We start from the raw sequence: 25,775 nt of genomic DNA on the forward strand, positions 1-25,775 counted from the left end.
CGGAGGCCAACATACCTTACGACCTGTAAGAAAGCCAACTTAGGCGATGGTTTTCCAGGCCCGGCGATGCAGAAGTCTGCATTACATGTATTGTATTTACCCTTTATTTGTCCTGTGGGCTGTCCAATTCCAAATTCTTTAGAACAAATCGGAGTTCAATAATCCAGAAAAGAGAGTTGTGTGCTGCAGCCAGGACTGGCAGACTGAATGTGTGCCAAAGTGTGTGTGCATGGCGTGCATTGAAAAATTACACATTACTTGGTATGGACTTCTGTCTCTACAGTGTCTGGTTGGCAAGTTTTGTGCGTCATGACAAATTTAAAAATGACAATCAAAAATCAGATTATAGGCTTAAAATGGGGACCGAGAGCGATCAAGTCATACGAACAGTACAGTTTTAACGTATAGTTGGCTAGATAACAACATTGAGTATCAGCATCTGCTTTCCTTTAACATGTGAAGTGTAAATTAATTACTTGGCTTGTGTTCAGGCTACCTTTGTTTTGTTGTCAAATTCACAAATTTTGCACCTTCACTATGCAAAGATCCTATGTGGGCGGTGTTGTGTTTGAAGAGATGAGCTACCTTTGTCTTGTTAGTGGTGTTAAGGAGCAGAGCAAGGGTGCAGTGCTGGGCTAGCGTCTCATAAATCACAGCCGAGGAAAGAAGGTAACAGCTCAAATTAAGATAACCCCGCCTTAATTATCAGCTAAACAGCGTAATGTGCCCTCTCTGTCTGGTGTACCTGTCACCCAGCAAGCACGCCCCCTCAGCATGGGATGGAATTTACTGCCCCTTACACAAACACAGTGGCACTTTTACCAGTAAGTAAACACATTACTTTGCATCACTTCCGTCCCTACAAAAACAACTAAATAAATTCTTGTTCCAAGAATCTAAACCAGTCAAGTCAATGAGTGACACTCAGACCACCTTTTGACACATGGCTGTCAATCAAATTACCTTGTAACATATCACCTCCTTGCAACTGCTAAACAGTCCCCTCCCACAGACCTCCTCCCTTCATTTTCTCTCTGTGCTTATTCACTTCACCAATGATCATTAGCCTAATGTCTTCTCAATAGCCTTTAGTAATGCCTGCTTCAAAGGCTATCTCTTACCTCACCCCACCAGCCCCCTCAATTTGTGTCCCAATCAGATGTGCTGACATCTGTGCATGCTTGCAGCGACACGTTGTGAAGAACAGCAAGGCCTACTCAGAAGTTGCAGAGAGAAGCCAGAGCACACGTGGTCAGTGTGTAGAGAATGTCTGTGTGCTCCCTGTGCCCATGTGGAATAAATGGATTTAAAAAGGGAGAAATAAGAACAGACCCAGAAGCTCAATGTTGGCATTTGCACTATTTGAATGCTCTTTTTTCTCCCACCGAGTCCTGTTTTTTTTCCAGCCTCACTTCTCTTCCAAGCAGAGTATTGATTTTATATTAGGCATGAGCTACCATCTGGCTGCTTTTCATTCCTTTGTTATTGCAAAGCATGTGGAGCAAAGAGTGACACAGAGAGAGAGAGAGAGAGAGAGAGAGAGAGAGAGAGAGAGAGAGAGAGAGACCAGCCCCCCCTGCACCCCCAAAAATCATTATGCATTAAATAAAGACAGAAGAGAATGGTCAGCATACTGAGCTATGGCTGCTATGTGTATATTCACGCGTAAGCGCGCGCGCGTGTGTGTGTGTGTGTGTGTGTGTGTGTGTGTGTGTGTGTGTGTGTGTGTGTGTGTGTGTGTGTGTGTGTGTGTGTGTGCGTATTGGGGGGCGTCAAGTAAATGCGCAAAAATAATCTGGTGCCACTGTATGCATTTGTAACAGTCCAATGTGTTATATCCATGCACATATGCAAAAAAAAAAAAAAAAAGCAAACAAGACAATGTCTGTCTCCTTTGATACTGCCCCCGCCTCTAAGTCCACTCATCATTTTGCTCACAATCCCCATCTACAAAACGTACAGCACCCAGGAGAGAAACTGCTCTACCCCTTGTGAGCCACAAATCTGAATCTCTCTCTTTGTGTCTTTCTTATCTCTGCTCTTATCCCGAGGAAGTGGATACACGAGCATGCCGTCCTGTCTCATTCTGGCCAATCATTCATTGATTTCTTTCATCAATGCGTGATCGTCTGATGACAAATATTGAACATCCTGCCACGGTAGTGATCGGGAAACTCTGAGTGGGACGCTAAATGAGGGAGCGTTTTCCCACAAGAGGTCAGGTTCATATTTGCCCTGTGTGAACGGTGCATTTGCAGAAATGAGAAATGGGGTGGCAGTAGCTCATCTGTTTAGGCTTGGGAGCTTGGGTCCTGCGGTGGACAAAAATGTGAAAATGGCGGCTAGTTGCTGGAGAGAAGATCGTCTGCTTGCTGGCTACTGTCAAGGTGCCCTTGAGCAAAGCACGGTCCCCATACTGTTTAAGTCCTGGAAAACTCTCTGCACGCCTCTTTCACTCTGAATCTTTCCCTGCATGCTGCCTTGTCCGTTTTTTGTGTGGTGTGCAATACATTAGATAGATAGATCGATAATTCATGACAGTAAATTCATTAAATGGCTGCAAGATGGGAAGCATACTACCTCGACACTAGGATTCAAAACTTCATTGCACAACCCACATTACTTATTTTAGCCAATTTACAGCAAAAGAATTTGATGCAATAGCCTGCAGTAAATATGCAATGATGAAATTCAAGACATTCTGTTACATTTCTCTGAACAAAAAAAAATCATTTTTCATCAGTGACACAAATCAAAAAACGCACAAGCTTCCATTGATGGTGTTCTGAGTTGAACACTATGAATATTTATGGGTCACAGCGTCACTCCGGATTATGGAAATTATTTGGCTGTTGCATTGAAAAAGGATGCTCCAGTATCACCTCCAAATCGCACTCCTCCTCAAAAGAAAAACAAAATGCTGTTATCATGTTAAAATAATGTCAACATAATTATTTCATCATAGCATTTGCTTGCAGTCCATCACAACACTTAAAGACACATTGGTTGTAACCGGAGGTGTCAAATGCAGGCCAAGAACTCGGTGGTTTAAACGTGTGTTTAAACCAGCTCACGGGGAGCTCGTTTGCCTGCCACATGAGAAGAAGCACCTGTGGCAGGATTTTTACTTTCCGGAACTGGATTTGACATTTCTGCTTAGAGCATTAGGTAGAGTCTGCATGATGAGGGTGATAGCAGTGGTGGGAGTAAGTCACATAAGTGCAAGTTACAAGTCTCAAGTCATAACCTTCAAGTTTCAAGCAAGTCCCGAGTCACTGTAGGGGGGGAAAAAAAGCAGCAAGCAAGTCAAGTCAAAGTGCCACCAAATTTCAAGCAAGTCAAGTCAACATTCTGCTAGACTGAGATCCAGGACTGTTTGGTGATTAATGATAAGGGACGCGCCCCACTAATTGTTGCCCCTGACACAGGCACACGTCCCCATACAAAGCACGACAGGGTCGGAGCAGGGTACCATGCTCAATCACCTTCCAACAGAAAGCCCCCCATGCGAGTCCCGAGAGTGACGGGATCGGAGAAAAGAGAGGTCACAAGATACCAAGAGATGGCAAAGGAGTCAGACACAGAAAACCACATGTGGCGAGCTAGTGGACCATACGGTGACATTGGGGATTTACTTGAGAATAACCCACAAGACCAAGTAGCAGAAACTAAGGTAGACTATCCTGACATGGAGAGCGGGAGATTTACTAGGCCTTACTTATCCTTCCTCAAAGGATTATCCTCATTGAATTTGAATGTAAGTCTGCTTCTGGTCCGCGTAACTACTTGCACCTGTTGCCGCAATGATGCATAATTGTGAACAGAAATTGTTAAATAAACCTGCTAATAAAAATGACTAGTTTAAAGGGGTCATAAAACGGATAATTAACTTTCTAACGTTTGTATCCAAAGAGTTGGGGCGCTGGAGTGCTTGCCCTCCCATCAAAGGTGTAATTTAACAACCAATATAATTACCAACTTTAGTTATCTGCCTACCAATGAAAATAAGTCCATGAAAAAGCTGTTTTGCACGCAACTAAAGTGCACAACTAATGAGCATAATAACCATTCCGAGTTTCTTAGCCAATGACATAAATGGGGAGGCTGGTCAAGTTTCGGAGCGGAAGAGCCACTTGGACGTGCTTGCCGATGGACTGTCATGGCAACCACAAAAGCCAAGCAGAGCTGCAGTGTTCGCACAGATTAGTAATATTAGCTTCTGATAATAACATTGTTAGATTTCTGTCATGCGCCACACTGCCACACAAATGGTATTTCAGTGGCTTGCTGTCTTCATAAGCGCTAATGAATCTGTAAGTACAAAGAAAATATATAATACCAAACTAATTAAGGACAGTAGGATGGGGATTGACAAAGCTTTCTTTGTGCATGTCGTCGTGATTCATTTTGGTTTAAGTGTAACAATGAATTGCTTTTCATATCACTGATGCAATGCATGAAACAGATCTGCCCCATAAAACGAGCCAATTTCCCCCTGGCAAGAAATATGCTGCAAAAAGATATCTCTCTTTCTTAATCATTGAGGCATGCTTGCTAAAATATGCCATAGACATGTTGGTAACATTTTTAAATTGTGAAAAAATATGCGACTGAGCAAAAAATGCTACATGATATTTATTTCGACTTTCACGACTGGTTTAAAACTCCACAAGGAAAAAGCGCGCACATTAGTGAGTGACAGGCCACCATAGACTGTATAAATGTAAATGGGCCCGACATGCAAATGCATGGGCTTCTTTTCCACCTGCCAGCTTCCCTGCCAGAAAGAAAGGGAGAGGGGAGAGGACAGATGGAAGTCATGAATTGACTTCAGTGAAACACTCCAGACATTCAGCTCAATCAGGAAATCCCTTTATAGAGGCCTGGAGTCCGGCTGTTTTCATATTGTTTCTATCAGCTAAGAGCGCCCAACAATGAGCCAATCATCTGGGGGGGACACAAGTCCACACAACCCTTGTGCTCTCAATTGGCCTTAACTTCATTAACTTAATTAAGCATACTCAAATAGCGTCTACCGCCAGTGTGATTGTGAACTCGGAAACACTTACTTCTAAATGGATGTTCCTGCTCCTGTCCACCAGTTTTGCAAGCAATTGTGCGGAACCAAGATCCTAAGGCTACAGATCCTTAATGATACCTTTCCGAAACCCTGTTGTCCTAGCTCAGAGTCATTCAACTATAGAAGCCCCCTCCATCCCTCTGTGGCCCCGAGCGGCCCCTGTGAGCTGCTCACAAAAAAAAGTCCACAATGCTATTCAAACAATAAGCCAAGGGACAAAGCGTACATTTACACAAGTGAGCTTTCTTTGAAAGCAAAAAGGCAATGTTTGGAAGATTTCCAAACCTCCCACTCCCCCCAAAAACCTGAGCCCCTTTTTGCCCCTCCCCACGACACCCCACCTAGTTCATAAAAAAGTGATGGAGACGTGGGAGACAAATATACTGCAGCAAGTCCGATCCCACCCGCCAATCCACAAGCACCCCCAATTTAGCCAAGCCCCTTTTTTTACAGGACAAAAGCCCTTTAGATGCCGAGTGTATGTGAGGGCTCTGGTGGGTACCATAGTAGCTTAAAGACCGTGGAGGCCCCCAAAAGACACTTCTTTTACTCCCAATCTCTTTCCATTTCCCCGTCCTTCTCTTGCTCTGCCTCTCGCTCTCTCTCTCTCTCGCTCACCGTTCTCGTCTCAAAAGTTGAACAACGGCTAGAAAGTGTTGAAGGGAGAAAGTGGGGTGGAGGGAGGGCGGTAGGGGTGTGTGGAGGGTGCTCCTATGTCAACATTGTGGTATTTTCCCAAAGATGCATATCGCCTCTATACAAATAGGAGATGTATTTATAGGAGTACACAGAAAGCTGCATGAGAGCAAAGTGTTTGGCCCAGCTTTCTGGACACGACCCCCACGGCTCCATGGATGGTCTTCATGGCGAGTGAAATTGTTATTCTTTGGATGTGCGTTGGCTGGGAAACACACAAATTCTCAAGCAACCGCACGGTGTCCACCAACAACCCCACCCCCATCCCTCGGGCCTGGCTGCCATGCAGAGGAGCCCATTGAAGGAAAAGATCCAGCACCATACATCTTGACCGGAGCCAATACCCCAAGGACTCTTTGTCACCATGTCTTGCATGTCTGAGGCTAATCAGCAGGCATGTTCACAAAAAGGGGGTATCGCTTCTCCCGGTACGCTGCAGACGACAAACTTTCATCATCTCAAATGGCGTTAAGGTGTGCAAGCGCCGACACGTACAACAAAACAGCAACCTGCATTTCATCGAGCGTGTCATCGAAACCTGTGAGCACATGCCCATCCTTCCAGGAAAGAGGTTGGTCAAACCAGACAGACAGGTAGGGCGTCACTTTCAGGACACACTTCTACAGTGAGCTGACTGTAAAAGCAAATGTAGCAGAATTTGTTTGTGCAAGATGTTCTTTCAACAACAAAGGATGGAACAAAGTGGTATTCTATATATATATATACATCCTTATATATAATGATATATATATATATATGGTCATTTCTCTCCTCAGACTCTAAAAAAAAAATCATAACATGAAGTCACTTTCCATTTTGAAGCTTCCACTCTTGAGTAAAGACTTTCTACAAGATGTTGGCAAAGTATCTGGGAGATGTAATCATCCAGATGAACAGTTCAGAGAAAAACGGTGAAAAGTGAAATCTGGCCTGACTCACAATCTCTTGCTCTACTTTGCCCCAAAACTGTGTGACCGGGTTGAAGTCAGACGTCTTTCCCTGTGAAACTGATCTTTATGGACCTTGCTTCAGGCACTGAGGTACAGTCATGCTGGAACAGAAAATGGCCGGCTGCAAACACAAAGATTACAAGTACAAAAAGTATATGATTAAAAGAATTACAAACTAATACTCTGAATAAATGAGTCTATTCCAACAAAGATTTAATTGATATACAGTCAGTGTAGACTAAATTGCAGCACCAGGTTTCAGTCAAAGAAATTATCTTCAATCCTGTCCATCTGCTGTAAATAATCTACTGCCCAAAGCCACAATCGAAAATAAACCAGAATTTCAGAAAAATGGCCATTTGATAATAAGTGCAACTTCTTCCCACCATACTGCCCACATCAGCAATCCCAGGTCATGATCAATATGCAACAATTCTAATCTTTGGTTTCTGCTCTATTTTTCTGCACATTACCACTTGTATTATTTTCCTCTTGAATTCTCTCGTTCTCTCCATACTACACAGCCTTTGAATTGTGTCATTCCTCCATTTTCACCAACTCACCTCTGTGATTCTTTGATCACTTCTCCACTTCCTGTTCCTTTGTTGGGATACTGGGCCGCACCTGAAACAAATTGGCGCATTATCTCAACATTTCAACCACAAAATACTTTTGCCATTTGAGTGTAACACTTGGCAGATAATACCGAATTGCACCCCCCAAAAATACGCACACTCAAAACCATAAAGTGTCACTTAAAAAATATATTTCATTTATTCAGAAATCAAAACATTTTCTTCTCCCATTTTCCCTCCCACGTGATGCCAGTCACATAGCCTGTTTTGTCTGCTGTTTGCCAACGCTGAGGTTCTCTGGGCATCATGTCTGTCTACACTGCAGGCTCCTGCTACATTGTCAAACAAACCCAAATAACCGAGCCGAGGTTACGATGTGTGTTTGTGAAAGAAAGACAGCAGCGATGCAGGCTGGTCGTGAGCCCCGCTAGGTAGCGTTGACGTATCCACCTCAGAGATACGACATGGGGTTCATTGATTGGCAGTAAGTATTCATGCAGATAGCAACGAGTCAAGATAGCTGGGGGAAGGAAGGGGCGACTGGATACTTGTATGGCATTGTTTATAAATGCATATTTCAATAATTCATTAGAGAAGAAATAGTGCGGCTCTTTGACTTGAATGTTTTTACTATCGTGGTTGCAAACTGAACTGCATCATACTGTTCCCATATTTGGCTACATGAGAGGGCGCACATTTGAAACGTTTTCTTTTGACTGTTGATGCCACTATCTTGGTTAGGGAAGTTATATCGTATATTATAGATTGTAAGTGATTGCAGAATATTTTACAATTTACAGGGGTTTCCTACAACACTGAATTTAGTCAGTCAGAACAGAGCCTGTTATTAACGTATTCTCAAGCAATAGTAAAATCGAAAGTGCAATAAATACGTGTATGACAAACACTTCTAGGCTGGAGATATAAAGTAATCAAATGAAAAAAAAGTAATGAAAAATGTGAATCATTTCTTACCTTCACGCCTGTGGTTGGCTTCAATTTCAGAAAGGGACAAAGCATTTTTCTGTGTGCCATTCGTAACAATGAAATGTCATAAAGCGACCAAGACCTCCATATCTGGAAAAGAACAAGAGACTGTAATATAGTCTTAAATTATTAATAATAATAATCTTAAATAAAAAATAAAATGGTTTCATCGCATATAGGCTAATTTGAAATGAAGAAAATTCTAGACAGTCCACAAGCATCTGCAAATCCATCAATTTTCTACACTACTTGTCCTCAGTAGGGTCAAGGGTGAGCTGCTTCCCAGCTGACTTCAGGCCGGGTCACCTGTCAATCAGACAAACCAACCATTCATACACACGGCAACGGGAAATTCAGAATCTTCAATTAACGTGTATTTAACATCATAAAGCTTTGTTTATGGTATGTGGGAGGAAACTGCAGTACTGCAAACATGTCAATGTCTCAAAAGACTCCAGGATCTCCTGAGGCAGAGGTGTTTACCACTATTCTACCACATTGCCTTCACCTTAAAATACCCATTTGAATATTTCTCTGGGCTGATTATGGAATCTTGCAAAAAGCCTATTGCTCCGATGGCAACTGTTTTTTTTTTTTTTTTTTTGGTTTTTGTTTTTTATTCCGATTTATAACAAGTTGCGTGAGTTGAGCAGGACTGTCATTAAAGATGTGAGGATGAAATGAGACGAGCGTTGTGAACGAGTGTACACAGAATGAATCATCTTAGAGTCTTAATCCATTAAGATGAGCATTGCACAGCGTCGCTTATTTGCCACGTCTCGTCCTTATATTTTACAAGAACCTGCATTGCTGTCACTTGGTGTGCTTCAGTTCACAACTTCCTTGTCATAGCTGTCATTTGAAATACACGGCAGACAATTTGCATTGGCTCATGGTTCTCAATGTAAACATTGTAGGGTATGTAAACATTGCATTTTTATTTGCTGTAAAAAAAATTTAAAAAGCAAATACATAGACAGGTAGCAAAGTTCCACCTTTAACGTCATATTTATTGTTATTTAGTTACTCAATAAAACATATACAGATATATACAATATGCAGGAAAACAGACGACTGCACTTTACTTATCCTTTAAAAAGTAAACAAAAAATCAGTTCATAAATTGCGTCACAGTCCTCCATCTATTGTTTCAGAAATTCAAATTCAACAGAAGCTTTATTTAAAGATTACAAGATTGCCCAACACACAGCATTTTTTTTAAATCTTATTATACATGTGCAATACCAATAGCCATTTTTTTCAATTCAACAATGCAAATGCCTCCATTTCAGTTCCCATTGGCTGAATTGTATACAAGGTTGAGCTCATGAATATGAGAGGAGAAGATTCTTACAACATAAATGAACAGCAGCAGTAAAAAAAAAAGTTGCTTGGAATATGGAGGCAAATAGTTGTATTTGCACAGAAAAAATAAACAAACAAAAAAAATATACATTCATGCATATTCATCCATCTTCTGTTATGCTTCTGTATTCCACTTCCAATGAAATAGTCCACTCATTTAAAAAAGGACAAAAATGATCAAAATAAGTGAAAGTCAGATGAAATTTTTGGGGCAAAGAGTTGCTTACAATGGGTTCATATATATTTATATACATTAGAGCTCTTCGCATATGTGAGGAGAGCAAAAAGGCCATATTTACTAACAACAGAAAAAAAAAAATCCCTCAGCCTGCCAAGTACATCACGTGTCAACACTGCTACACAATTACAGCCAGTGGCAACTGAATATATCTGCTTTTGCTATCTCATAATCATTGTTTGACAAGTTTATATTTTTTCATCAAAACAAAACAAACAAACAAAACAAAACAAAAACAAAAAAAAAGCAAAGAAAAAATATACATGTAGATTTGAGGTTTTCCAGATCGGGCATCGTTAAGTAGAGCCCACGCTGTGATGTCCAGCAGTGTCTGAGCGAGTGACTGCATGTTTTTGACAATAAAATTGTATTTGTAGCGTGTGTGTATATGTGGGTGTGTGCGCGTGTTTGGGTGTGTGATATATGTGTGTGTGTGTGTGTGTGTGTGTGTGTGTGTGTGTGTGTGTGTGTGTGTGTGTGTGTGTGTGTGTGTGTGTGTGTGTGGGTGTTTGCCATTTATACGTGAAAGTCATTCTCTCCCTGAACAGGCAAGAGATGCCCGCACTTTCCACATTTTATCATCATCATTCTTTGTCATTTGTCTTTGATCTTAGTTTGTCCTCTTCTTTTGTGGTGGGACAGCTTTTCATTCAAGTCAGTGCCGCCACGAATGTCCCAAATCGGTTGGAAATATCAGAGTGGAGCGAGCGCCATGAAGAAACGGGCCCTCCTCTGCCCTTACTGTCCCCCAGCTCGTCTGTGCAGTGGACGGACAGGCACTGAAGGTGGTTTCCTCCTCCTCCCCCGCCTCCCCCTCCTCCGCTGGCCCCGGGGGTCCCGACTGCAGCCTTACTCTGGGACAGCTCAGAGTCTGCAGGCAAGTGGAGAAAGAAAAAGGTTAATTACATCTGCGCAAAATGAGCAACATTTAGCGACTGGCGGATGAATCATTTAAATACAATTTTAATGAAACCGGTGTCATTTACACATCCCACTCGAAATCTGCACTGTGATATTAACTGAACAGTGTTCCATCACTTCTACCTTCTCTGGTCCGAGTGCCTCTCACGAGCAAAACTGCGCTGACCCTTGATGCGGGGTCAAAGGACACTGACAAAACTGGCCTTTAACCCTGCTTGACCCAATTTATTGGTATAATGACTGCGCCGCCGTATCGACCCGGTGTCACAGAGATGTGGAGGCTCATATTAAACGGCTGCGTAGAGCTTCCCGAAAAATCTATACACAGGTTGATTATACATCATATTAAAAAATCTGCTGTGCCAGAGAGTTAATGCTGACGCCCGCGGTGCACGTTGCACATATGGAGAAAAATCACTCTGAGTCGTGTAATGAAAAACTTAGTCAAGGGGAAGATTGACGAGGACAGCAAGTGCTTTCTAAACGATATATCATCTGCCAATATGCTGCGGAGTGCGGGGCAGGGAGGAAGCGAAGCTCGGAGGGAGGAGAGACACATCGCAACTTGGACAGAGGTAATGGAGGGACGACGTGCTTTGGATTTTTCCTTTGAGCCAAGAGCACAGGGGAAGTGTGTGAAGACATCCAGTCTGATTACTCTCCCATCTCCTTTGGCCAAACACACACGCTAACCTATACTTTAGCACCGTGTGGATGGTTGAAACACATCAGTGTCATGCACAAAGACAACATCGGGAACGAGACGAGTGTAGAAGCGGAGAGAAGGCAGCCCGGATGAGCTGAGTTTACATGCCTCACACAGGCTGAGATACACGACACAACCACCGACACAGCGGTTCTGATTCCCACGTACAGTTTGGAAGCACAAAAGGGCTGTAGGATCATAATGGTGATGGCTGTAAAAACTGTGGTATCGTGGCAGCACGACACAGCATAACTAATACATTCAACACCAAAGAAGAAAGGGACAGTACACAAAAGAAAACAAAAAAGGGCATCCAGAATTTTGTGATTTTTTTTTCATTTTTATATCCAAGATTAGTTTTTTTTTTTTAAACAGAAAAAAACATTCCCGTTGTCACATGTTGGTGACGACTGTGAAGTGATACTGTATCTACGTTGTAGGTAAAATACTACAGCGACTAGTCCAATAACAACAGAATGGATTTAAGATTAAGATTAAGATATCCTTTATTTGACCCACACTGGGGAAATTTACAGTCTACAGCAGCAATTTTGGGGGGTAGAAAGAAGAAACACAAAGTGTTTGCAAGCACAAAAATAAATGTAGATAATGAGAGCTGTACACAGTTCAATATAAGTGCAATATAAATATAGATATTGACATATATAAGCATATATGCAACTGGTATGGATATAACTGGATTTGTTATATCCTTTAGTCTTGACGGTGGAAAAGAGCATGCTAACGTGAACTGTACTTTCTGGTGGGTAGGGGCTTTTGTTGACCGTTTTTATCCCTCACCTCCTTGCCAAATCCTAGCCTGGCCATACAGCAAGGACAACCAAGAGATGCAGACACACAGGCTTGCCCCCACCAGCCTGTCTGGACTGTGACCACTGGATTGGAAAAGTGGAGGATTTGGTAAAAGGTCAGGCAGCCAAGCCTCCTGTTGTTTCGTTTGACTCTGCGAGGATTTTGTCAAAATTCTCTTTCCCAAAGAAGCAAGATGTTAAGCGGGCGGACGCGGTGAGGGAGAAATGAGGATTTAAAGCGGCGTTGGAGGTGCGACTGATGAGACCCAACATTTGCCAGGGGGTCCGGTTATACACCTCAGCGTGGCAAAGCCCCCCCCGCCCCCTTGACTCGGGCATATTGCCTCCCTCCACCCACTCTCACTCCCTTGTCTCAGCGCCCTCCAGCAGCCGCCGGCAGCTCATGCTAGCTGGGCACAGCGGGGTCCACACCGGCCTGAATAGGCAGCCAAGCGTTCCCCTGGCTCACTGTTGACACACAGCAAACTGACAACACGTTCGGCCAAACACACACAACACGGCAACCGCTGCCGCCGCTGCCATACCCGCATCGGCCTTTAGCCGCTGCTCCACATACACATGTATATTTCGATGGCACTAAAATTGGGCGCAGAATTTATATATCACCTCATTAAAACAGGACAAATGCAGTACGATTAGCGCATAATTCACATGCATCTGAGTTAACACTTTAGGCCTAAAAATATCAAATTAAAAATCCCAGCGAGCCCAAACAGGATAAGATGTGTCGAAAATGGATTTATGAATAGATGGCATCCCCCAAAAATATGACATGACACGGTTAAATGGTGGGATTTTTGATGAAGGAGAAAAAAAAAACACATCGCCACATGTAAATGGAACACATTATCCATGGCAGTGAGTGTACTTGGTCAAAACTGGAAATGATGGCGTGAAATTGTACATCACAATGTAACAGGGCCATTAAAACAATTGGAAATACTTACTCTACTGCATTATAATTACGCCACATCTGTGAAATGATAAATATCTGACGTGTTCTTTTACTATATCCTCCATTACTAAATGGTGAAACAAAAATTTGTATGTGTTCCCCTACTTGAATAATGAATGCGGCAGTGCCTCTTTTAAGTTGAACTCACGCCTTTGACTCTCCCCTTTCTCTCTTGATTTCCACGGGGAAGGCTACGCCGTATCAGTATAACAGACGAGGAGGACATTGTTTTCGGCTATTTTTGTCAGGCTTTGTGATGGAGACCATTAAACGTAACCAACACAAGAAATCCTGCTGTGCGTCATCAATATTCGCAAACGCAACGTAGTCGGACACCACCGGTTACACTTGGTCAAAACTGGAAACGATGGCGTGAAATTTTACATCACACAAGTCCAAATCCCAAATCACCGTGACATTTTACACACAGGGAAATCTCAGCTCCCAATAAGATCTCCGTGGTTATGGCTGCTCACCGGCTAACACAGATTTCATTTCCACAGTAATATCAATCAGAGCCCATTAATCTGCGGGGAACTATAGCTCAGCGTCAAGAAGCACGAAGAAAAGGAGAAAATGTTCAGCCCGAGGAGACAAACACACCTAAATTGTCTTTAAACACATCCCAGACAGACAAGATTACCAAAGCAATGTGCTACTACACAAATACCAAATTCAATGTGTCGCTTTGACTTCAAGTGTGACATATTTATTTAGTGTGTGATGAGTCTCTCTCTCTCTCTTCTCTCTCTCACACACACACACACACACACACACACACACACACACACACACACACACACACACACACACACACACACACACACACACACAGCGTGTACATGACATGAGTGTGTCTGGGATCCGACGGGGTGACGCAGCTTCGCATGTCACTACACAATCAACAAGCAATGTGAAAGGAAGAGGCAGACGATAATTCTCCCATTATTTTTGCGGTGAATGTTTGCTTACGTTTAAAAATAACTGCAGCAGTCTTTGAAGTTAATATGTAAAACGAGTGGATGCAATGAATTGTCGCTTTGAAATAACAAAAAAGATGGCAGGAGGAGACAAAGTGCGCGCAAGAGAGTTAAGATTTTCACAAGGCTTCTTTTTTTGGCGCGAGCTCCTCACGGCCGTCACGTTGATTTCCCAGGCTCCGGGATCTCAAGCGGCATGGCTCTGCCCTTTCTATCCCAAGCTCTACTTCCATGACGACACTTCACCTTTGACCTTGCGTTCCTGGGGGCGCGACCCTATCTTCTCTGAAACGCCACGCGGTCCAATCAGACCGCTTCGCTCGCTGACAAAAACACCCAAAGGCCTCTGCTCCTATGACACTGTGTGACATCAGGTCAGATTCCTTTAGCATAACAACTGGAGCCATGGATGGCCTGGTGTGAGAATTCTGTCTTAGTCAGCACAAAGAATTCGTCACCATCCATAGAAGAAAAAAAAAAATCACGGCGAACAAAACAATCTTTTTTAAAAAGTGCTTTTGCCACTGACATGTCAGATCCACGGGACTCCAACTTTACACATTCGATAAAACCCGCCTCAAAGGGAGAGCAAAATGTACTAAATGAACATCTCGAAAAGTAAGCCTTGAGGTTATCAAAAGAGGGCATATGCAACCACCCCCCACCCAAAAAAAAATAAATAAAAACTCTGCCCGACTCCCAAACTATGACCTTTGCCTCAGAAGAGGGAGGATCGCTGCAAAGACTCGGGGAGAAGGGGGTGGGCAGCGCATTTCTCCAACAAGACCGGAGAGGTTATTTTGGTTTGAATTTCCTTTCTGTTCTCCGGCCTGCAACTTAAAGGGAGCCTAAAAAGAGAAGCTTGTCCAGACACGCATTGCCCTCAGCGTTGGTTACCTTCTCTCATATAAACACACACATACGTAAGCACAAATACACACACTCACCTCTCCGGCCACAAGTAGCGCTTAGGAACGCAGACACAAAGCAGAACATGGGAAGTGATTTAGAGGGCCCTTCATAACTCACAAGCGTGTCTATGACCTGTCCAGTGTGTCATCCAAGCCGGTGACATATTGATCTACATCGCTGTCTCTATTTTGTCTCGGCACACTGCGGAAAACCCCTTTTTTCAATTTTGCCAATTTTTTTTAACTCATCAAACCCTGGTATATAAAGATAGCAGCATTTATTTTAAAGAGTGCTCCAAATGTTTTAAAATACAACACAGAAATCCCACATATGATGCAAGAATGCAATGCATGATTTATACAGTCAACTTATTTTTTTGCGCCGTTTTTATTGTTACGAGTAAAACAGCACTTCACTTTACCTTGAGGGAGCGAGACACTTTTTATCTGCCACTATCACTCGTTTCTTTTTCTCTCAATCAGCTTTCAGTTTTCTCTCCAAGGAAAAAGAGCTCAGGTGTCATAAGTCATTTGTCAATTCCTCAATACAAATTAAAGATGCCTGACAACAAGCTGTACGGCAAACAACATAACCACTGCTGGCAGTGTGACAACACTGACACCTCAAGAGAGCTGAGAACACATACACACCTTTTTCCAAGCACAGACATATAAGCCCAACACCTTTCAGTGGCTTTGTACTAAACTGGTTCTCTCTCTCTCTCTCTCTCTCTCTCTCTCTCTCTCTCTCTCTCTCTTTTTTTTTTAACCGCCACAGTTGAATGGCAAGCAGTCAACGAGAAACATTTGGATGAATGTCACATACATTGGCAATCACTGATTTTTAACTTCAATTTGTGCAACTCCGAGATAAATGCATCCCACTCACTGATCCGTACAAGAACATTTACCACACTCTGAAACTTTTTTTCTTTTTCATCCAAACACCTTTCCTCTGGGAAAACAACATGCTGGATGAGCTTCTTCTTTTAATTTTTTTTTTTTTTTTTTTTTAATCCAACCAGTAAACAGCCTGACACCATGTGCTGTCTTCAACAGGGGCTCGGTGCACTGGAAAATGTTTTATATATAACTGAAAATGTCTTCAAAACACTTCATGTGTAACATATGCTTTTTTTTCCCCTAATTGTGATCTATATATAAATCAAGAAAACATTTTTTTTCCCTTTGGCCACACTCGAATAATGTTAACACATTCCACCAGGCCAAGGAAGAGGGAATTTTGAGGGCTGGCAGGTCGATGGGGTGGAGTTGTAAGTTTGACACAGTCTAAATAAATCAAACTTTATGTCTGCAGCTGACACATCCACACTATCAAGTGGCGCTGTCTACATACCCATATGCGCGCACACACACGCGTGCGCGCACACACACACACAGACACACACACACTCACGCACACACAGACGCAGACATGCAAACACACATGCAAATTCAAAAGAAAAAAAAAATCAGAAAACGTCAGATGCATTACTCATCTAACCGTAGAATCACACAACACAATTCCAGTAAAAAAAAAAAAAAAACGATCAAAATAAAAGTGTAGGGTTTTTTCTTCACAACAGGGACACAGTAGTTTCAATGCAATCCTAGTGCTGAAATTCACTGCAGAGAAACACAAGCAATTCTACTCCTAATGAACTTGTCAATAACCAGGTCAAATTGCAGGAGTTGCCTGCAGATGAATTATGTATTTTGGAAACAATACTAGCAAAGCTAATTGCTATGATTATCATAATGATTATCGCTACTCCAGGAGAGAGAAGTGTGCGTGAGGCTTTGCAACGTGTGTTGTTGAAAAAGTCAATATGAAAGACGGTGTAATGACAGGCAAAGCACATAGCACTGCCCCAAGCTGTTTTTTTCCCCCCCCACATGCAAGCAAGTGCCAATCACTTTATTGTGGGATTTTTTTTTCTGTTTCAAAACAGGAAATACAAATTACTGGCCCAGTTTGCTGAGGTGTTGTTGTACTGAAATGTCAAAAGAGAGAGTCCCAAAGGATCATTCTCAATGCTGAAATATCAATACAACTTTTTTGTGTGTGTGGATTAAAGCCGATTCTGGTGGTATTGTAACATGCAAGCTGTTCCTTTGTCGAATCTGTCAAAGTCAGAGCGACGGAGATTTGATCATAATCTGAGCTCTTTAAAAGACTTATTACTGTGAGTGAAGAGTAGAACTGTTCAATCAGGTCAGCTGTGAAGTATTTTAAATGTGTTGAACAGAAAAAGAAAAAGTGAAACGTGAAAAAAGCGAGAAGGAAAAACAAAAATAGCTCATTGACTTCCTCCATCCCATTTCTGGTTGCGTGTTATCAAGACTGCACACATCACAAAATGTGCTCAAAACGGTACGCATCATATGAGGAAGACTTTTAGGTGCCTGATGTTTAATTCAAGTTTATGAAGGTGAGCTCAACAGGAACATCCTTCAAAACTTAAATACACAAGAAGTCACAGAAGGAGGAGGCCCAAAAAAAAAAAAAAAAAAAGACGTGCACAGTGGATTGTGAAGGCAGCACGCATCCTTCTTGAACATGTGCATCAGTGTCAGCTGGGATAGAGCAAGGCAAAGAAAAGCACCTCTTTTAAACTTCTGTTTTTATTTTTTTTTTATCATGTAAGCATTAGAATTTGTTTATTATATGTATTGCTCTGTTGTAGTGCCCACAGCTGTAAACAACTACTTGGGAGGGAATAAATAGTTTTAAAAAAGTCTTTAAAAAACGGAAAATAGACCGGCTCTTTGACCCTCTCCACAGTTAAACTAGTCTCAAACCTAATTTAGCATGCACACAATGTGCCTTTTCAATCCAATAAATTGTAATTTAATTTTTAAATGTGACACTGAAGAAACCTAAGGGGAAAAAAAGTACGAAAACACATGCAGGCATGTATTACAAACTGCCGAAAAAAAAATAATGGGAATGTTCCTCAACCTAAAATAAATACAAAAACACGATCAGAGGGTTAATCCGTTCTTCCACAATCCGTTCTTGACAAAGCCACATTCAGGTTATGGTAAAGACGTGCAGACTAGAGGAGCAACTTAAAACTGAACCGACTGGTTGAGGTGGATAGTTTTTGTATTGATAAAAGCCTGTGGGACGTTGCCTCTTAAGGAACTGCAACGTGCGCACCGATTTATCTTAAATGAATACGTTATATTGCTCCTTCCAAAGTAAACACAACATCAGATTCAATCTTCAAATTGCCCGTTCCCTCCCAAATGTACCTCCACCATTTTTTTTTTCATCTTTGCTGTCTGAAGCACTCAAATGAAAAACTGTCAGGAGCCGTGATTTGTGCTAACTAGCTATCGATCGCTCCCGGAGCCGCATGCCTCTTGTCCATGCAGGGAGGGTGGCGGGAGGAAGAAAGGAGGAGAGAAGAGGAGAGGAGAAAAGACTATTCTTCTTCGACTGATTTGTGTGCGCATGCAACAGGGCGCAGAAGCCAGCCTGACAAATAATGCTGGGTCTCTCTGTCAAAGGTAAATCCATCAGTATATCTAAATACCTCCAAACGGGTGTCTATAATATATGCCTTGCATCACACGTATACGCACACTCCTCCGGCACTGTTGTTTTCACTGAGGTTTGCATAAATTAGCGGAACTTGTGCACCTCTTAAGACCACATCAATAAATCAGGAGAATTAAAAGGCTCGAGTCGCTGTTCATTAAAGTGAGTGGTAAACAACTAGTTCCAAGCAAAACAAATAGCAGAAGGGGCTCGTATGATAATGTAGGCTAATATAATTTTATGAAGTCACTTTAGGCCTCTGGTTGGTTACAAGTTATTGCGTTAGTGTTACCAGCCGCCATCCAGTCCCACAGAAACAATGTACTATATACCCCAAATCCAGACCCAGCTTGCTGTGCGCCCCCCACCTCTCGCTACGCCTGCAGTGAACAGAACAAAGAGGCGCTGAAGACACGGTAGATAGAGGCTAATACAATTATGTGACTATATATTCCCATTATTATTACAGAAACATCGCAACCAAAAGCCTGTCAATGCTTACAGTTAATGGTGGTTAACAGCCTTTTAAATGTCGTACGACAATGGCATTTATTAGGGGGGAAAGAAAGCATGTGTAAAAAAAAAAAAAAAAAAAATGACATTGACCTTTTGCAACAATTTCTATAGTACAACTACATGAGGTAATTCAACAGAAGCAATTCTAGCAAATGTCTACTTTTATAATTATATAATTATAAGAAGCATAATTGTAAAAACAATCATACGCTGCAAATACAAATATCAATTGTTCTATGAACAGTATGTTTATTGGAAATTTGCGTAGTGTATTGTTATTGTGGTCTAAAAAAAAAGCAGCGTGATATAACAAATTGTGGCTGAACTAAGAGAGCCATACAATTAAAACTTAAAATAATTAATTGCAAATTACAATACTTTTTGGGCGTTTGGACGACATTTAAGTGAGAATTGAAACTGCATCTTGTGCCACAAAGTTTTGCATGGCTGCATTTTCAATACTAGTTTTACACAATAAGAAAAGTAAAACCACAATTCACAGTAGAAGTCATCTCATATGCGTATGTTCTTTTGGTTATGTTACGTGTTTCAGCTGCTATTATACAGCATAGTTGGGTTTTAGATTTAAATTACAAAAACCTGAATCAAATTAAAATGAAACTAATTGGAACACTAATTCGGGAAAATTCTCTCCATCCAATTTCAATTCAATTGCATTTCGGCAGCTCTGTTTTATCCCAAGGCAATAACATAAACAAACACGTAACAAGGCGAGGGAAACCCCACCGCCGAGACGCACATCCTCCAAAAGCTATTAATCTTCTCAATGCAGTTGTTCACCCTGAAAACTGAGATAAAGAGCCACGGGAAATGTTTACTTTTCTTGGTGTCTTTTTTCAAGTGTCACTACAATGAGGAAATCTATTAAAAAAAAATTGACCATGGGGGGAGAAATGCAAACGTCTTTGTGCTGTCAAAGGGATTTTTAGACCGCTCTAATACGTTATTACATATTTTTGTCAATTAACATATACATAAGACAAACTGATTTTTTTTTTCCTCTCATTGGGAGTGACATTTTCCAACCGGCATATTATTTAAAATGCATGGAGGGGTTTTAAAACGGAGAAAATATTCATCTTGTCCTCTTTCACCGCAACATGAACATGCAGATTATTTGAATTATTGAAAGAAACGTTCTCATGAAATGCGGGATGCAAGACAAAAGGAAGTTTAATTAAAAAAAAATGTTCTTACCTTCTTTGTTGTTGTTTTGGCTCTTGTTTTTTTCCCAAAGTCCCATGGACTTGTCATCCTCGGACCCGTCCATCATGGCCTTGTCACTGGGCACGTACCAGGTGGCGTGCTGCTCTGCCATTAGTGTGTCAAGGTCAATAGTGCCCATTGAACCCTTCCCAGCGACAGGGCTGCAGCTTGCCAGATCGTTGTCTCCGTTCTGAGAGGGACAATCGCCGTTCTTTTTGCCGTTTTTCATGGCCAGAGGCTGGTCTTCCGAGATGCTGAACTGCTGCCTTTGCAGCTGGATCTGGGCCTGTAGAATCTCCAGAGGATGGATTTCGTCCTGACCGGAGGTGCTGGATGGGGTGCGTACCTGCTCCACCCCTGGCGTACCTGGATGGCTCACTCCACTGCCGCCCGTTGCTCCACCAGCACTCAGTCCATAGCTGTCCGCTGTCGAGGTAGTGTGATTGTTAATGCCCAAGCCTAAAGTTTTCTGTCCATTCATTTGCATTTTAGGTGAGCCGCCGATCATGGGGCTGCGGTTGGACTTATTGGCTGAGGATCCACCTGCATCTGAGCTGGAGGACACCTCATCCTCATTGCCAAAGTGGGCGCTGACATCATCGGCAAAGTCCACACGGGGCGAGCTGCCGTCAGACTTGGCGACACTTTGAATGCCACTGTCCAGAGAAGACATCAGGTCAGCCTGGTCCCCCAACATTAGGTCACCTCCTTTCCCCCAAGAGGGTGATTGCAGGTGTTTCTCATGGGGCGTGCCCCCACCCCTCTCCCCAACACCAGCTGCAGGGGTTTGCTGGCCTGGACTCACAACAGGGTTTCCATTTTCAGAGGAAAAAAAAATTCCAGGGCTCACATGTCCACTGTCTCTTTTTCTCCTCCCTCTCCCTCTCCCACTCCCTGTTGTTGCCTTCCCCTCACTGCACGGGGTAGCGTCCATGTTGTAATTTGGGGAGAGGGCACTGGCTTCCCCCTGCACCGTCTGGTTTTGACTTGCAGGCTTAGCGTTGCTATTCCCAGTGCCAGGCAGCTGGTTGTTCTGAGAAGTGCTGCTCTGAAAATATTCAGGCCCAGCACTGCCAGTCCCGTTAGATGTGCTGCTATTAATGTCCTGCTCGGTCTGACTCAGTTTTCGCTTGCCCTCGTTTTGGTTCTTCTTGTTGAATGTTACGTTGAGGTTGGGAGCCCCTAGGCTCGCGATCATGTTCTGGCACGCCGTGGAAAGGGCCGCCAGGCAGCTCTGGCCAAAAACGCTGTCTTTAGCACTGGTTTTGTTAAAATTCCCAAGAGAGAGAGCACCAAGCTTGCTAACAGACGACCGCTGGCCTGAGGGGAACTCGGACTGTGGAGGGTAGCTCCCTGGTGAGGTGTTCACCCCCTGGGGGACGTTGTGAGCTGGCCCTTGACGGTTTGCCCCTCCGTAGGGGAATGGCGCTTGTGCCCCCATTGGAGGAGCGGGGAATTCGGGCGCTCGCCTCTCTGCCGGTGCATTCGGATGTCCCGTTCCTCCTCCCGCTCCTGGCGACTGCATCTGTGAGATGTTGCCCATGTTGCTGCTGAACTGGGAGTGCAAGCCCGGGGAATGGAGAGCCTGTACATGTCCATCTCCGGGTAATCTCATGGGTTCCTGCATGCCCATACCTGGCCTGAACATCATCCCGGGCCCATTCTGCTGGAGACCCATGTCATGGGGCCCGGAGTCATTGCCTGCTCCTCCCATACGCCGTGACATCATCTCCCCAGGAGGGTGGGACCCTTGGAACCAGGAGTTCTCCTGGTTTACGTGCGGATTTTGTCCATCAACGTTGGCCATCCTGCCCCCGTTTTCCCTGTCAAAGTTGGGCTGAGGCATGCCCCCCACTGGGCCTCCATGACCCAGGGGGCCCGGTGGCACATCACCGTGGTGACCGAGTTGCTGCAGACTGGGCTGCCTCATCCTCTGCTGCTGGTTGCGAGAAGCCATCTGTTTTATCATCATGGCTGCATTCTGTCGCTGCTGTAAAGACTGCTGCTCAGGCCCCGTGTGCTGCAGTGGACCCGGTGGGAAACCTTCATTCACAGGTGGGGTGAACTCACCTGGTAGTCCTGGATAGGAAGAGGGAGAGAGGTGATTTTCCATGCCACCGCACCAGCCGTCACTGCTGTGCGCGTTAGGAAAGTCAAATCTAGGCCTTTTTGCCATGTTCATATAAGGAGCGTCAAAGTGTTGTAGTCTCTGATTTGGGGGCTGTTGGGAGGGAAGGGGAGCTGGCTGTTGCATATTAAACATGGGGTCCCCATAGGGATGCAGGCCCCTATTTTCCAGTCTGTGAATGGGATATTCAAACTGATTGTGTTGGCCACTCATCATGACCCCTCCGTCCAGAATGTTCGGATTACTGGAGCCAGACTCAGCCTGAGGGGGTCGGGGGAGGGCAGGGGGGCATGAGTTCTGTCTAGCTATTAAGCCAGCCTGTTGTTGCTGTTGCATGAGAGGATGTCTCGCATTGACCCCCGGGTCCATTCCCACGGGCACCTTCCGGCCATTACCGAATCGCTCAAAAAAGATTCCATGTTGAGGCTGCTGAGGCGGTGGAGGTTGGTGTCCCTTGGAGATGCCCTGCATGCCCGGCGCTCGAGGCATGCCAGGGTTTCCTGGAAAATTCCCACTGGGAACTGGCCTACCGGGGCCAAAATGTGGCAACTGTGATTCGGACTCGGACGGGGAAAATACAGGTACATCGAAATGTCCAGACGGGGGATCACTGGGGAAGTTATACTCTAAGCCCTCCACAGCTCCCTGGTTGGGCATCCGTCTATTCTCCAAGCTATGAGAATCGGAGGAGGATGAGGAGGACGATGGCAGACCGTGGAAAGAGGCTGCCCTGTTAGGTGACTGGTCTAGGGGGAGGCAGGGAGCAGGAACAGCGTGGCTGCCACTGGGAGGACCATGATGTTGGAAATCAGGCATGTTACCGGGCCGCTGCTGCTGCTGCTGCTGTTGCTGCTGTGGGAAGCCGTCCCCCGCCTGTCCCTCAGCGAGAGGATCAAATCCTTCTCCAAAGCCCTGCTGCGGTCCCATGGCATTGTTATTGTAGCCCATTAGCCTGGCACCATGCAGGCATGATGACCCTGGCTCTGGGCCTCCAAAATTCCCGCTGAAGTGAGGATGATGTTGGTGCGGGTGAGGTTGATGGCCGTGAGGATGTCCTTGATGAGGTTGCTGGTTGTTAAAAAATCCATGCATGGGTCCTTGCTGCTGCTGAAGTCCACTGCTTGCATGCATGTCGGAGTGACCCCGGGAGTGAAAACCTCCATACTGGTCGCCGTTCATGTTCATGTTGAGTCCGAGCAACTGCGGGTCACTCATCGGGCCCATGCCGGGCTCCACAGCACCAGGTGGACCACCAGTGTGAAAACTGGTACTTTTATAATGGGAGCCCATGTTCAGTCTCGGTTGGTTTTTCTGTCTCTCTGACTGGCCAGGGTTTCTGCTATTTATCTGAGAACCAAACTTTTCCAGCCTAAACATACTACGCTGTCTTTAATCCCACATAATAGTAAGATTGCAAGTTATTGGGCAGACCGTAAAGCAGTCTGGTCCCAAAAGCAGAGTCAACTAAAAATTCAATTTGCTTTAAAAGTCTGAATTAATCAACAATGTTCTCTTTTTTAATTCTTAAAAATAGCGGAGAAACTGTCTAAATATGCTTAAACGGCATCCCTGCTGTTCTTATGTCCGCATTATAAAGTGTTTGATCAAGAAAATGCATTTAGAATAATTGTATTTACCTTGCCGCCCGGCTGTCTAACGACACGCCAAAGTTTCGTGTGCGCATTTGTACGGCGTAATCATGGCACAAAGACATGTCTCTACGAAAGTGAGAGGAGCGCACTTAAGAAATAAAATGACTAAATCTGATAAATTAAAAATTGAGCCCTATCACTCATTAATCCAATCAGGTGTCAAAGTACCCACGGCTCCTTTTCTGTATAAAGTCCCATAACGGCATCAAGAAAAAGTCCTCTTTCGACCGTATTGTTAAAATTGTCTTTGTAGATTCGATGAAAAAAAAATGTTTTGTCCATCAGAATGCCATTATTTGCTCTGCAGGCGCAAACAAAGTCGTCCGGCTTGATGTTAAGTCCACCTTCAAAATCAAATCTCCTGCCAAAGCACCGGAGCGACGCTTTCCCGGTTCCGGTCCTGCTCCCAGGGCTGCGAGGCGTGCACTACCCGCACTCCACAAGCACCGAACGGCGTGACAGCATCCTCCACTTTGCTGGTGGAGGTTCGCTCTGCGATGAAGCGGGGCACCTCTTGGCTCCTTGCTCCGCTCCAAAACGTGCGTGACCCTCCGATACTGGCGCGTGTGTTGAAGTGTGCGCGCTCGAAGCACACTGACTGGAACACACACACTCGGCTTAGCCGCTTTTGGCTGTGTGCGGAACGAACGCGTCCGCAGGAGCCAGCAACAAGTTTTGCATTTCCAGCAGCACTTCCATGCATGACTCCTCAGCCAATCAGAGGGCCTGAAGACGGCATGGGGGCGGGACAAACGCTTTTAAGGTGGTCTTCCATAGCAGATGACATTTGTAAACCTTTATGTGTCAATCAGTATTCGGGGGGTGACTTTCACAATTTGTTTTTGTTTGAGCATATCCAATTGCTATTTATTGCCACAATTGTATTCATCTTTTAATGTGACACCTTATAATATATAGGACATTAAAACGAGAGTCTGAGTGAGCTGCAGTGGGCAAATTAGAGATATAATGGGTTATGCTTTAATAATGCATAATCAAAATTAATTCTATTTCTTCAATTGTCGTAATAATACAGGCACGTTCAGCAGAAACATTCCACTGTCCACATGTGTTTTTATATACTTACTCAGATGACAACTGTCTTAAAAAAACATCAACAATAAAACAAGTCCTGATCTATTCAGAAAGAAAAAAAACAACTCGAACATTTTCAAAATTAGTTCTGATCGGTTGATTGATTCTGATCGTGATTTTGACAGCCTAACACTTCCAAAAACAAAACAAAAACAAAACGTTAGTGTAACCAGATATTATAAAGTGTGGCCCATTCCCAAAAGACCAATCAAATTCGCACCTGCCATTGACACGAAGGAGAACCAATCATCTTTCCAATATGTTGCCCTTTGGTTTATGTCGATCCACCTTTAAATGTCCATCGGATTAAATTTTAATGCAAAATGAAAAATCGTTTTGAATTAGTTATGTAAAATGGTCGGATGCCTCAAATCAAATAATCATGAGACATTTTGATGCATTTTCGTGTTTCA

The 25,775-nt window shown here is 43.7% G+C and overlaps 1 protein-coding gene and 1 long non-coding RNA gene across 2 annotated transcripts; both read right to left on the reverse strand.

Annotated features, from left to right (window-relative positions):
• Nucleotides 1–6,541: 6,541 nt before the first annotated feature.
• On the reverse strand, nt 6,542–8,379 carry LOC109524952 (uncharacterized). Its single transcript, XR_002170055.1, has 3 exons — nt 8,277–8,379; nt 7,290–7,350; nt 6,542–6,847 (listed from the first exon to the last, which is right to left on the reverse strand). It is a non-coding gene; the product is annotated as an uncharacterized LOC109524952 (long non-coding RNA).
• Nucleotides 8,380–9,280: 901 nt separating this feature from the next.
• On the reverse strand, nt 9,281–25,067 carry mn1b (meningioma 1b). The gene is made up of 2 exons (XM_019885280.1): nt 20,479–25,067; nt 9,281–10,762 (listed from the first exon to the last, which is right to left on the reverse strand). Exons 1-2 carry the CDS (start codon nt 23,990–23,992, stop codon nt 10,542–10,544), a joined length of 3,735 nt encoding a protein of 1,244 aa, XP_019740839.1. The 5' UTR covers nt 23,993–25,067; the 3' UTR covers nt 9,281–10,541.
• Nucleotides 25,068–25,775: the final 708 nt, after the last annotated feature.

Source organism: Hippocampus comes, unplaced genomic scaffold (genome assembly GCF_001891065.2).
Source record: "Hippocampus comes isolate QL1 unplaced genomic scaffold, H_comes_QL1_v1.1 scaffold45, whole genome shotgun sequence".
NCBI lineage: Eukaryota > Metazoa > Chordata > Actinopteri > Syngnathiformes > Syngnathidae > Hippocampus > Hippocampus comes.